This window comes from Ruditapes philippinarum, unplaced genomic scaffold, assembly GCF_026571515.1.
Source record: "Ruditapes philippinarum isolate M1 unplaced genomic scaffold, ASM2657151v2 ctg2793_1_1_1_1, whole genome shotgun sequence".
In the NCBI taxonomy this organism is placed as follows: Eukaryota; Metazoa; Mollusca; class Bivalvia; order Venerida; family Veneridae; genus Ruditapes; species Ruditapes philippinarum.
Window position 1 is genome coordinate 62,831 of NW_026862096.1, and position 15,216 is coordinate 78,046.

At 31.2% G+C, this 15,216-nt stretch overlaps 1 protein-coding gene across 4 annotated transcripts in view; it reads left to right on the forward strand.

Annotated features, from left to right (window-relative positions):
• The window catches only part of LOC132717901 (centrosome-associated protein 350-like), a 114,271-nt gene that overhangs the window by 49,262 nt on the left and 49,793 nt on the right, over nt 1-15,216 (forward strand). For 2 of the 4 annotated variants that reach the window (XM_060701481.1, XM_060701482.1), the window contains exons 11-22: nt 2,093-2,299; nt 2,880-2,977; nt 3,605-3,682; nt 4,597-4,692; nt 7,828-7,902; nt 8,524-8,583; nt 8,965-9,099; nt 9,552-9,603; nt 9,955-10,092; nt 10,837-10,919; nt 11,758-11,894; nt 13,002-13,031. In XM_060701481.1, the coding sequence (XP_060557464.1) occupies nt 2,093-2,299; nt 2,880-2,977; nt 3,605-3,682; nt 4,597-4,692; nt 7,828-7,902; nt 8,524-8,583; nt 8,965-9,099; nt 9,552-9,603; nt 9,955-10,092; nt 10,837-10,919; nt 11,758-11,894; nt 13,002-13,031 (1,189 nt within the window). The remainder of the gene's footprint in view (nt 1-2,092; nt 2,300-2,879; nt 2,978-3,604; nt 3,683-4,596; nt 4,693-7,827; nt 7,903-8,523; nt 8,584-8,964; nt 9,100-9,551; nt 9,604-9,954; nt 10,093-10,836; nt 10,920-11,757; nt 11,895-13,001; nt 13,032-15,216) is intronic. The other 2 variants (XM_060701483.1, XM_060701484.1) reach the window with 2 other exon arrangements.

A 15,216-nucleotide genomic window follows, 5' to 3' on the forward strand; every position in this document is an offset into this window, starting at 1 on the left:
TGCATTAAGATGATGATTTATGTGGTTTACACATCGGGCTAGTAATCTCCCATGAGTTCAAACCCCATCAGGGGCAAAGCCATTGCTTCCTTGAGCAAGAAACTGCACAGTTATTGCTCAGTACTGTTTGGTTTCAGGAACAACTTTAAAAGTGTGTCTATAAGCTTATATTCTGTAAAAAATCAAAAACAAAACGGCTAGGAAGTTCTGCAATTAAATTCCAATGAAAGAAATATCAAAAGAAACATGTATATTTCTACCTACCTATTATTTTTAGCAGGTTACAAGAACATCAATATTATTTCATTCCGGACTAATGTTTCCTTTATATATATATGTATATAAATATTGTATTTGACTAAGCATGACAAAATTATGTTCTAATTATTTAGTACTTGTACTTGTGAAAATGTTATCTTAAGCAGAAAAAATCAATGTAAAACACATTGTTATAACCATTATATTGTATTGAGGGTATATGTATGTAAAAACTCCTTTTTAGCTCGACTTTTCTATGAAAAGGGGAGCTATCCTACTCGCCCCGGCGTCGGCGTCGGCGTCGGCGTTGGCGTCGGCGTCGGCGTTGGCGTCACACCTTGGTTAAGTTTTTCGTACCACCCCACTTTATTTCAGAAGTATTACAAGTATGGCTTTGAAACTTACCATACTTGTTCACCATCATAACCTCCATCTACAGACAAGAGTACATAACTCTGTCAAGGTTTTTGACAGAATTATGGCCCTTTTTTGACTTAGAAAGTGTATTGAGCTTGGTTAAGTTTTTTGTACCACCTCACTTTATTTCAAAACCATTGGAGGTATTGCTTTGAAACTGACCATACTTGTTTACCATCACGACCTTCATCAACAGACAAGAGGACATAACTCTGTCAAGGTTTTTGACAGAATTATGCCCCTTTTTGACTTAGAAAATACATTGAATATGGGTAAAATCCACTTATTGCCTTAACCCTTTGAGATATTGCTTTGAAACTTTTAATGCTATTTCACATCATTACCCCCATCTGTACGCAAGAGAAGGTAACTCTGTCAAGGATTTGTTTTAAAAATTAAGGCCTTTTATCGACTTAGAATCTTGGTTAAGTTTTTTAGTACCAGTCCACTTTTTGACTGAACTGTTTGAGATATTAATTTGAAAGTTGGAATACTTGTTTACAATCATGATTCCCAAACATGTCCAGGAGAAGGTAATTCTGTCAAAGATTTTATTTGAATTATGGCCCTTAACTGTCAATGTTTTGTATTATAGGCAAGCACTAAAAAACTTAAAAAATCTAAAAAAATTCATTCCTATCCACTTGTTCACTTTACCATAAATTATGTCATATAAACATTGCTGTAATATTCAAGGGTATCAAACAACTAGTTCACTTTAAAAATACAGAGATTCTTGTATTGCCTTTTACTGCAAAAACTTTTTTTATTGGCAAGCAATAAAAAAGTCGAGCGCGCTGTCTTACGGACAGCTCTTGTTATGTAGGATTTATGGAGCAAAATTGCTATACGCATGTATGAATCGGTTTCTTATATCTGTAATGCAAAATATTCTGTAAAAAAATTCTTCAATAGATAAATATTCTATCAGAAAATTCTGTAAGAATATTTTCAATTAAAGGGGTTTATCTTTATAGTTGTACTTGGCTTTTGCCATCTCTTATGTAAAGTTAAATACAATGTACATGTATGTAAATATACATGTATCAAACATGGTATTTGCCACTAAAATAATTTTACATTAGAAGTTCATGTTTTTGCACAGAATATTGCATTTTACCAGTATTTTATATACATGTATTTCATTTACTGTTTCAAACAGTTATTTTGATTTAGGTTCATCAGTTTTTTGGACTTTCTTTTCATTCTTTATAAGAAGCATAAACTAATTTGTATCACCAATTCTAAGGTCAGATCCCTGTAAAATATCAGTACATAATATAATCAAGTGATTTTATTCCAATGTTAATATTTAAGAGGTTAGCAAGTGACCCTGTAACTAACTAAAACTGCAATATATAAAATATACTAAAGATATAATGACTTGCTTCATGTTTCTCTATTTTACCTATTACAGCTGAGCGTTCCCTTTTATCATGGTCTCCAGGGGAGATGGGGTCCACTCAGAGTTTTCACAGTAGTGGTGGAGGGGAGACAGGTGCAGGTTTGAGTCCTGCGGGTCCCAACAAACAACGTGTGCCATATATACCATACAGAGATTCAGTCCTGACCTGGCTCCTGCGAGACAGCCTGGGAGGGAACTCCAAAACTATAATGATAGCAAGTTAGTATTAGCATCACTATGAGCAGTGTACCTTTACTTACATTCTACTGCTCATATTTTGTGAATAGATACTCTGCCCACTTAGCTCAATAGGTAGGGCATGAGATTTGTAATCCAAGAGTTGCTGGTTCAATCCTCTGGAGAGGCAAAATTGGAGTCTAATGTCTCTTGCTGCTGATTCAGGAATCATGTGGAATTAGTGACTGAGTTGCAGAGAAATTTACAATTACTGGTCAGTTATCAAAAAAAAAAACTGGTTAATTGGATTGATATGCTCCAAAAAGTTGTAAAAATCAGTGTAAAAAAAACGGATAAGCAAACAAACATAAAATTGTAAATAAATAAGTGTATCTTATGATATTTTTTCTTTAAATTGACTTTGTATTTTCAAAAACACTAAAGAATGGTAATTTAATTACTTTCATCTCTAAGTAATTATCATTATAAAGCTGAATTATTTTCTGTAATCTAAAATAAGAATAATATAAATGTTAGAGGTTTATCATTCCTTACTGTCAAGCATTTTAGGTAAACATATTTTTATTATTACTTGTACATGTATTTATTAACATTTTTTCAGCAATAACTCCAGCTAGTCAGTACTACAGTGAAAGTATCAGCACGTTACGATACGCCCAGCGAGCTAAAAATATCATCAATAAACCAAGAATCAATGAGGTAAAATATAATTACAAATTTTATTCTCTAAATTTTGAAAGTTTGTAAAGAAGTGTCAATAATGTAAATGGTTTAAATATATTTATTTAAGAATAATTGTGAAACAAGTTCTTGCAACTGATATTAATCACTTTCGAGTCCGTTTCTTTCAACCAACAAGTACTGGTGTCATATGAAGACACATGGTTGTGACCCGATTAGGCTTGAACTCATGACTTTGGGTTGAGAGGCCGACACCTTAACCACTAGGCCACTGCTTAATAATGTAAATGGTCTAGTTAAAAGAAAAGTTTTCATAATTGAAAAGTGGTTCTGCCAAATTTTTACCTGGTGCCCAGAGATTGACCTACCATTGAAGCCCGAATGAAGCCTTATGTTCTTTACAGTGTGACTTGAAAGAAAAAAACTTGATAAAAAAAATAATTATAAAGATTTTTGGTAAAAAATCTTGAAATAAATGGCTTTTTCAAACAATATTTACTTGTTATTGTAACAAACTTTTTCAAATGATACAAGGGAGGTAAAATCAGCGATGATTTCATCAAAGAAAAAAATGGTAATTCCCCTTTGTTACCATATAGTGTACTTATCTATGTTAATTTTTCTGACCATAATTTCTGCTTTCAGGACACTAATGTGGCTCTTATAAGAGAATTACGTCAGGAAATTGAACGGTTACACAGAATGTTAGCAACAGCTCAAATGGTAAATATTATCAAAATAGATGACATATATAATATGTGAGGCATGCAGCCCAGAATTGTTTTAGATCTAGTACACGTTTAGTGTGCAGTGCGTTTTCTGCTTTTGCACATACATGGTAGTTTTAAAGAGGCAAACATCCAGATGTAAATTAACAATTGTTTTCTCATCATTTACCAAGAAAGGTAACAGATTTAGATTAGATATTACATATTTAATGTCATGAAATTCCTTCAGCAATACACACATAAAAGTGAACAGGGCAAGACCATTATATAACTTTGTTCAGCCATTTTATAGGAAGCATTTTATCCTTGACTTCTAATTTACTACCTTTGAAAAAAAAAAAAAAAAAGACAACACAGTCCTAACCCCCCCCCCCCCCCCCAAAAAAAAAAAAAAAAAAAAAAAAAAACGCAACAAAAAAACCACATTGAAACAAACAAACTTATATGGTCTGGATGTATGCTCCTTGAAAAATAATCATAAAAAGAGCTTTGATTTACAAAGGTTTTCAAATTCATTGATATTAAAATTGGGATTGAATATTTTTACAGTATTATTCTGAGTAAAAGATCTACAGAGGTAAATTATATGGAATTATGAGAACATATTATTATAGCCTATAAGATAGTTAGATTAATTTAAATCTAAAAAATATTTTTTCAAGTATTAATACTGCATTTTTTTGTCTAATACTTTCTTCAACCCAGGTAGCAAACTGTTCATATTGTTAATTGTCTTATGATAGATTATTTCAGATTTTTATAGAAAAATTCATTCTGTAGAATACAAGATATGCATGTTCTTGTTAAACTTACTAACCATTCTAATACAGTTTTTTTGAAAATTAGGATGATGCATTCACTGTATATCATCTATGTTTCTACATTTTATACAATTCACATTGTTTTCAGCCTGCCTCGCATCTAGGACCGAGTTATTTGCCCGGAGATATTATATATTTTGTCCCTGATTTACACAGGGGTCAAGACGACCCTAATGATCAACAGGTATTTAGCCGTCATGGCTGGCCACTGTAGATACCTAACTCTGGTGTATACTAGATGAATTTATTTCATTATATGTGTATCAGCATGTTTATATGTTACCAGCTATAGGTTAGAACATCTGTTAACTCTTAACTTGCTGGAATTGAAAGGGTTTTTTTTTCAGATTTTTTTCACTATACAAAACATTTGTAGAGATTTAAGAGAAACAAAACATTTTTTTTAGGATTCTACAAAGATTATATAGAAAGTAATTCATTAGTATTATTGAAAGTTACCTACATTTGTATTAGTATTTGCCCTTTCCAACTTGCGCAACCAGCAAATTCATCAATTATAATACATTCAGCAGAAGGGGTACAATGACCATAAAATAGTTTGAATGTCCTATTTACAAAATGATTAGAATTGTATAGAAATTGATATAATTTTTTGAAAACTTTAATAGTAGATTTTTTTCAATATAAGTGAGTTTGTCTTATTTTCCCCAAAAAATTTTTTCCCTGTAAATTTGATATTCCATGTGATTTTAGAAGTAAATACTCTTATTTCTTATCTTTTTACCATATTTATTATTAAGTTCTCATTTTGAAAGGTGAGATCTGTCAAAAGATTTTCTACCTTATAGCTGATGATTTTATTACTATTAACATTTTATATCATGCACAAATCCTGTATGTTTGAATATGTAGCCATCACATGTTATTTTGTAGAAATGATATTATAAACATGTTTTGATAGAATGTCAAAAGATCGCACCAAATAGAATTTGTATGTAAATTGTTCAAGATGCTTTGTAACAATTAAATTTCATTTGTAAGCTAACATAAAAGCAACCAATCAAATTTAAGAAAACTTGTGTGGTTCAGCACTTTTAAGAACAATTTGACTGGTTAAGTGCTTTTTTGAGCCCATCCTTGGGGTCAATAGTAACAAGTTTGACTAGTAATCCAGGGGTCGACTGTTCAAAACCACACCACCCACTCTATCCATAATAGTCTATCATATGAGAACTTAAAAACTAAGGCCCCTTGTTTCAGTCCTCTTAACCAGACATGTAGAAGGACCAGGGTTGCCTCTGAAAAGGGCTGTATCATTGCACTACCATAAAATAACAACTGGCTCATAAAGGATGTCACAATATGTGCAACAGAGTCTCAATGTAAATAATCTACATACAATTTAGTGCATTAAGAACAATTTGACTGAGTTCAGTGTTTTTGTGAGATCTTTTGACAATCTGCATGATATGTTAGATTTATCATAAACAGAGACAGTTATATTGAAAAATCTAACAAATGTAGCATATGAATATATGTATAGGAATGATTGAAAAGAAAGAAATATATAGCTTGATTATTCAAAGGATATTAAGTCTGTTCTGCTCACCCTGGCATAACCATTGAAGGTATTCTCATGAGTGTGACAGCTCTTTGTAAGTGGTTTGATGCCCTTTATAAGAATTAAACTGTGTTAACAGCAAATATATATACATTTTGTATGTATTTTCCATGTTAACTTGTTGAAAGGAATTTAAATTTAAGGTTACTGGTGTGATTTAACTATTAGGCTAGTGGTAATAGTGATAATAAAGACCAGTTACAGCACCAGTATAGAGCTAGACCTATATCTACACATCATTGTCTGTAACTTTTTTCAGGTGGCATGACAATATGTAATGTAACAATGTAGAGTTAACTGTTGTTTTCAGTTACAATTTATTTAGTTATTATAAATTATCAATTTAATTTTGAATTACACAGTCTATGATCTTTGATATAATTTTCTAAATGCCATTCATGGAACCTAAGTTTTGCAATGATCTTGTATGAACTGTTATAATTATTATAAATGACTCAAAACTATTTTATTCTATGTTTTTTGTTGTTCAGAAGCACAATATTGTATACCATTTTTCAGTATTCAGTCAAAATCAGAATGATTACCTTTCAAAAAACGTCCAGTAACTTTCTTACTTTCAAGTTAACTTATAACAACAATGATCAGAGTAACAAATGTCAACTGCAACATTATTTAAAAGTCAAAATAACATCTGAGATGCTGAGTGATAATGTAAGATGTTACTGTTGAACTTATTTATTAAAGGAGAATTGTCAAATAAGCTTTATGCATTAAGATAATCATTATTAAGCCTGCTTTCTTGCACATAAAAATCAGTAGCAGCATCATGATTGGGGAATCTTGGTTGTGATCCATATATGGCTCAAACCCATAATCTCTAGGCTGAATGATAAACTCAATAACTAAAAATGGATGACTCCCTTTCAAAATATAATACATGCTATGCTTTGTTGAGATTGAAATCTATTTCCACAGTTCTTCCTTGTAGAATAATATTGAAAAATATAGTTGCGTTGGCCCTATATTTTAAACATATTTTTTATGCCCATGCAGTTTTAGCTTAACTGTATACTACTAGACGCTGTTATATTCATTAAAGTGTTTTAAGTGAAATGTTTTGACTTTTAGCCAAAATTGTGCCAAAGTACTGCCAGTTATGGAAACTTGATTAATATGCAATTGCTGCCTTTTACTGGGAGCTCTTTACAATCGATAATAAAACATTTTTAGAAAATGATAGAAATATGCAGTATTCCTTCAATTTGTTTTATTGTAGCGGCATAGGTGGGAAATAGTTTTTATCTTTTTATACTTCACCAAAGATTATTAGCTTTAAAACACAATATAAGTTTATACCCTTTCAGCATACATTGTAATGTTCCCATATTTGCTTGGTAATATATCAAATTTTATCCCAAATGTAACATAGAAAGTATAAATCTTATATGAAATACTTGCAAAGTATAAATCTTGTATGAGATACTTGCATTTGTGAAGGTTTTAATGAATCTTTGTGATAAGAAATGTAGAATTTGTTGAAATGTCAAAATAAAGGTAAATAAATTACAGAAAATAATTCAATAATTACAGTAGCATATTACTCATGTAATATACTAGTAATACATGTTTATATTTAAGGAAGAAAAGTTAATTAATTAATTAATTTTCTTTGCATAGAGGGCAATAAGCTTGACAACTTGTATGATATTTTGGTTTTTTGAAGGCAATAAGTTCAATGAATGATCTTGTATTGAAATATTGTTTATGTTTTTACAGAGTGGCAGCATGGTCACACTTCAAGAATCTGAGGATGCTATTATTGCAGAGAAACTTCATGAAAATGAAGAAATGGTAAGTGAAAGTGTACATTTATGTACGTCAGTAAAATTGTTATCAAAACTTTGAAATTTTAAAGTGCTATAATACAGATGGATTTGACATTCTCATCTCACTACAGGTTGTTTGCTGCTCCTTTTGTAGTAAGTTTTGCTTAATTATATAATTCCTGTAACTTGACAATAAGATTATGTAAAAATGTGAAATTTCTGGCTCCAAAGTAGATTATTTAAGATTTTCATTTTTACCGGGACATAATTCATCTCCGGGACACCTCCGGAACAGACACATCTTTTCCGGGACAATCCCAGATGTACGGGACGTTATGGCATGTATGCCTGTAATGAGCAATTAATTTGACAGTTTCAAGTTAAAGGAATGATTAGTAGATTGTAACCATGTGGGTAAAGGATTGCATGGTTGATGGGCTAAAGAAGTCAATAACCTCATCCACTTGACCACAAGGTCGCTGAGTAGATATATACTTGTTGAATATAAAAGAAAAAATGTTTTATAGGTGATATTTTTCATGTTTAACAATGAATTTTTTAAAGTGGTAACAAGATTGTAAAATTAACTAAGATATATATTAGAAGAAAAGATTAGTTTGTTTAAAAGCATGATTTTATCATTTAGGCAAAACAACTCACACAGTCCTGGATGGGTAAATGGTCCTCAACTCAAGATATCATGAAGGTAATTGTAATTTTTCCAGAAAGATGTTATCAGATGAAATTTTGTGCAATATTTTAAACATATTGATCAGTCAATTGCCTTTGATTTATGCAAATTGCTAAAAAGTATTATCTGCTAATTTGAGAAAACACATTTTGAAAGATTTTAACATTAGTTCAACTCTTAATACTTACCAAGATAGAAATTAAGAAATTACTTAAGTTTTCATATCCCTGTAATATGATCATTTTCTCTCCAAAGATTGTGAAATAATTTCCCAAAACGTTTAAAACATCTACAAAACATACCGTAGTTATGATAAAATGAACCTATCATTATACAGTATACAGGTTTAGTCTTCGCAATTTTTGGTTATCATGTTGTTGAATGTACATTTTTCAGGAGTCGGACCTTAGTATACGAGGGTTACATAATCAGAGCAGTTCTATGGGCGTGATGATTGACTCACAGTTACCTTACTTGATTGGTATGGATGATGATGTGCTTAGTACAGGAATTGTTATCTTCCATTTGAAGGTACAGGGTTTACTACATTTGTATTAGCTCTTGTTGTATATGAAACAGCCATTTTTGGCTTTGCTTTTAAAGAATATGGAGAGTTATTGTCAAGCATTAGTGTCACACTTTGATTAAGTTTTTGCATGCAAAATGATATATCCGAAACTACTGAAGGGCATTGGTTGAAACTTCACACACTTGTATACTTCGATAATCTTACATGAAAGGCAAAGGTCCTATAACCCTGACTTACCTTTTTACAGAGTAATGCATCTTTTCTTACTGTCAAGCACTGGAAATAGTAGTGTAGGCTGTCTCAAGGACAGCTCTTGTCTTGTTGTATTAACCAATTTTCACATAATAAATATTTGTACATTGTATTAGCTAAAAGTTTTATGCTACTAGCCAGAAGTTGTTGTCTTGTAAGATGTAAAAGGACACATAATTATGAACTACATGTATATTTCCAGGAAGGAGATACTTTTATAGGTGGGGACGATGCTGATAAACCTCAAGATATAGGTAAACTAATGGCATTCAATTAACTGTTGAGCACCTGTCATTATTTATAATAATTATAAATTACTTTTTTATGAAAAATAAAACTGTTTAACTAATTGTTGATAATTGCACTCCATGAAGGTCAAAAAAATAAAATAACAGTAATTAAAATCTTCATTTCCTCTCATAAAACTTATGTATGTTTTCATACAGTTGTTTAATACCTTAATTCTTACTATCTGTCACCTTATTTTAAACTTGATCATGACACAATTTAACTGTTTGTGTCCAGTTTTAATGAAGAAGATTTTTTCCAATTTCTAGAATCAATGCTTTATTATTACTTTTATGTAGTATTTTATCATAATTCAGTATTACATGGACCAACAATACAGAAGGAGCACTGTGTTATCAGACACGTGAATGGAGAGGTATACCTACATCCATGTCCTGGATCTCTATGTGCCGTACAGGACATAGAGTGTACAGAACCTATAAAACTTTCTCAGGGTAGGTTTATATATTATATTTTGTACAAATATTCTGCAAAGTCCATTTAACACTTTACCTGCTGAATTTGTGTAATGGATTTTGCTCTGCTTTAAATTTGGAACAGTTCATTTACAGTTTAAGGGATTTCAATATCAGAATACAAAAAAAATCATATTCATCTAACATATAGACTTCCCAAACTTAAAGTTGTTTGTATGTAGTAATACAATAGTATGTATTTAATGAGGGTCCATCTGCATATGAAGGAGTAAGGACCCCTGACATGTCACCAGTCATGCTCTTAAAGTTTTATTTTGAAGCACAAACTGGGGTAATTGAAATCAAAACTGTCTATTGTTATCTTAAGACTTAACTGAATCAGTACTAATGGCATGAGCAAGTCAAAAGGAAGTAAAAAAAAGGATTAAACAAGAAATATTGTAATTTTTTTTTGCATTGAAAGTTACCTTACCTTACCAGTTATTGAACACTGCAATTAGATGATCTATTTTTCTGCTGTAACTTCCGTAAGTATATTATTTTGCTACACATATGAATGCTGATTATTACACAATGTGCAGTTTTCTCATCTATACAGGGCCAAAACATGGTTTCATAATTTATAATGTCAAGTCATGAAATATTCTCCTCAGTGTAGTAATTACTTTGTTTCAAATTATTACAGCTTGGATAAATGTATATACTGAGGTGATATAAAAGAGGTAATCAGTTACTAATTGATTGTATTGGTTTATTTTTCAGGTGATTATGTGATATTGGGAGGAAATCAAACCTTCCGATTCAACAATCCATCAGAAGCAGCTAAACTCAGGGAAAATAGAAGGGTATGTTATATAAAATTGATACAGTCAAACCTTTGTTATAGACCACCTCTGAATAAAGATAACCCTGCAGATAAAGGCCATTTTCTGATAACCCTTCTTTGATAACATGGAATGAAGTAACCTCCAAATAAAGAACACTTGTGTATAAAGACCATAATTTATATCTCCTTAAATGGCCTTTGTTCACAGTTTTGACTGTACAGCACAGAAATTATAATAGATTACAATAGAAAAAAAGGATAGAATACTAATTTCTTAAACAAATTTTTAGCATGTTATGAGTAAAGTACATGTATGGTTTATCAAGTACCAAGTTTTGACAAAAAAACAAAAGTGATTAAATGAATTATGAAAAGATTATCATGTTCAAGGAATAGAATGTTTTGTGAGCAAAATGATACTAAGGTCTGTTGTAACTAAGTGTACTAAGAGATAAATTATCCTCAGTTCTTCAATGAAGTCTTGATGTGTTGATAACAAAGTGTTATGGGGCGTCGGTGGCTGTTGACTTCAAACCACTTGCCCCTCACCACTGTGGGTTGAATCCTGACAGAGACTTTGGATTCTTTCATGCCAGGAAGCTATCCAGATAGCTTACGGAACATTGGTGGTCCTACTCAGGTGCTCGTGCATGCCTTAAATTATGCACGGAAGGGCACCTGAGGTCTTCCTCCACCGGTAAAGCTGGAACGCCGCCATATGACCTATACTGTTTCGGTGTGACGTAAACCCAATCAAACAAAGTGTTATCAAGTGTCATAATAGAAACCAAAGACATTAATATTCCTATGTGGAATAAACTTTTTATTAATATTATCATATTTTGTCATGCTTGCAGAGCCAGGGAAGTCTGAATGCTTTGAATACTTCCCATTTATCATTTGGTGGGTTGTCACGGGCCAGTAGTTACAGTTCTATAGGGGGAGACGATTCTTACTACCTTAGTCCTCCACAGCTTGGCAGGTCATATCCAAAGTAAGTTATGATTTACTATTTAATTGCTGCCTGCAGTGTATGACAGGCTGTCTACAGTGTATGACAGGCCTATGACACAAGTATAGAAATCAGGCCATCCTGGTCATCTCTACAATAGGTACAGTCTGGTTTGACTGTACTGTGTAAGCATTTTGATCTTTAAATTCCTTTAACAAACAATGAATAGATCCAATATCATTACGTACATGTTCTGTTATTCTGGTAGAAATCTAGTATAATTGTTAGTGTCTCACTCATCACATGCAAACTTTTCACACTGTGTTTTAAATAGATGTTAATTTCGTGCTACATGTAGATTCTTTCTGTCATATTACATGCTGTTGAAGTCTTGCAGTCAAGGACTATTCTGCTTTCACACCTCTTGTTCTTTTAATTACATTATTTATTAGAAAAGCCAGGTTATTAATAATCAAGTCTTTAGTGTTATTGTGTTATAGCTGAATTATTATGCATTTGAGCAGTTTTAAAGTACTCTATGCATTGATACTACTATAAAAAGCCAGCCAGAACTGTTTGTATAATTATATAGGACCATTTTAAGCTATAACTACATGTATTGAGCCATCATACACTTATAAAGGTCCTGAATTCTGAATAATTATGTCCTCACTTTTACTGTTTTTTGATCCCCCCCCCCTGATAGGGTTAGTGGAGGGGGGGGGGTCATATAGATTTGTCCTAGTTCATTTGTTCTGCTGTCCGTCTGTAGACTGGCAAAAACAGTGGAATGTGAGTGCATCTATGTCCTATGGACACATTTCTAGTTAAAGATCAAGAAAGCAATAAAATGATACTGAGAAAGAAAGTCATGAACTTATTCTAGTTCAAACAGTAATAAGTTGAAATGGAAAGTAACAAAGTTTTGTCAAATTTTAAATGAGGTATTAATGAAAGGGATACTTTTAAGGCTTTGAAAGATTGGTAAGTTTGTAATGTATGATATCAATTCTATTGTAAGATAGAAAAGTAGCATTTTCTTTATGAGTTTTTGTTTCAGTAGATCTTGAAATAGTTTGATTAAACTTTTACTCATTGTCACAAATAAAACAAGTGAAAAAACAAATATCATATGTATGTTATTTTCAGTGCTAAAAGACGCTATTCTGATGCAGTAATGTAAGGGTTCTTTATTTATCAGTGTATATACATTATAGTCATTGCATGGTTGATAGAGCTAGAGTCAAGTTTTCTTGTCTGTTTTCCCTCTGTTGTTATTTTTCATTCTTTCTATTCATATCTTTTGTCTGTTTGGATCTGTCTCTCTTTTCTGTCTATTACTCACCTTCACTCCATTTGTCTTTTATTAGATCTAAATGTTCAATAGAGTTGAAGTTCATATTCAAACTCCACCTCTACTGCTACTGTTATTCTCTTGAAACTTCATATATTTCTGACACATGTCAGTTGTAGGTCAATGGCTAAGATGCATAACTCTTTCATGGAGTTTTACTGCACTGTTTCCCTTTGAAGACTTGTAGACGTCTTGTCTTTATTTCCATTGATTGACTCAGAAATTGTTCCCCTGTATTCTTATCCTTTGTTTCACCTTTTGCTTCTTCAATTTCTGAGCTTATTTCTCCTTATGTTTTCTTTCATTCCACTTTTTGATATTTTATTCTTTTATGTATCAATTTGCCCGTGTCTGTTGCCTTATTCATTTATATTAAGTTTGTACAGAGATTAGTAATGAAACTCTGTCTGTGAATTATAATGCTTTGTAACTTACCAATTTTAGTTTAAGAGACTGCATTAAAAAGAAAGAAGTAGTCATAAGTACAATCATAAACAGAATCTATGAAATTCATGCTAACTGTTGTATGTAATAACTTAAATAACAGACTGGCCCTATCTACTCTTAACAGAAAGGGAATACATTGACCTAAGGTGACTGAATAGAATTTAACTTTAGCTTTTTTGCATGCTTAAAAAATGATAGAAAGAAAGGTCACTGATATATTGTATTTGTGTTTCTTCATTGGTGTAGACCAAAATCTAAATTTATTTGTCTTATAACTTCTTCTCTTATAAATTAATTTGTAATGATTTGAGTCTTTATAATCATATGTAAAGTAAATTGCAGTTATTTTTCTCATATCCCAAAGAAAAAACATGCTTGTTTCATGTTTTCAACTTTTTTATGTTTTGCACATATTGTATGCATGTTATTGCACATTGCAAAAAACCACCAATGTTATTAATATTGGAAAAAGAGATTTGCATATTTCTGCAAAAATGGGAAAACTTTACTAAATTTTCTTTGCTTTAAAGGATACCAAAAGCAAACTTATTTTCCTTTTTACCTTGAACCTGCTTTATTGCTATGTAATCTGCCTTTGTTTCCTTTTGATAATTAAATGTTTAAGTTCTGTTTTGATCTTTTTTCTCTCACTGTTGTTCAGTACAGCATAATTTCCCCATTTTCAATTTCTTCCATACTATATCTGGCATATTGGTATTTTTTCGTATTGCTGATTTTTACTGCATTACAAGTTTCTTCGACACATGAAACAATGTTTATGTTATTTTTGTACACTTTGATTGTTATTTTAAGTCTTTTCATCATGCCATTAAAAAAAGACAAAAAAAGCCAAACCAACAAAACAAAGACAAAAAAAAGAAAAAAAAGACAAAAAAAAAGACAAAAAAAAAAAGAAACACCAAACAACATTGGTATTATCAACAGGCACTTTATTACTTTAATGAAAAAGTAAAAGAAAATGTTTCAAACATTAAGTATTTTACTTTAAAACCAGTGTTTCAAACAAAATAATTATATAGTTATAAATTTTGCATGGAAGATAAATATTTTGGGCTTTCATCTCATGTTACCAATATTTAATAACAAGGAATAAACAGGCCTGTTGATTTATGTCAATTGCGAGGGTTTTTTTTTATACCAAATGTGTCCCTTGCATGCACAACTTTCCTGGAGCTTTATCAGTATTTATCCTCAAGTTTTAGTTTTCATGTTTGCTCCCTGAGAAATATAAATATATAAAGTCTCATTAGAAACTTAGTTTTTTGTAAGAGTGCTGTGAAATATTTAAATAAATGTTGAATATGTATAATATAGATATATAGTTTCTCTAGTGTGTTTTATCCTTGAATGTATTTTGTGCATTTTTATGCATTTTGATTATGTGGTTCAAGACACATAAGTCCAGAATTCTTACATTTTCCTTCCAACAGTTTCTAACATTATTTCAAATTGGTAAACAGAATTTTTATGATAATTCTGTCAGTAATTCTGCTATTTTGAATATAGAAAATATTATTTACCATAAAAAAGGGATAGAAAATA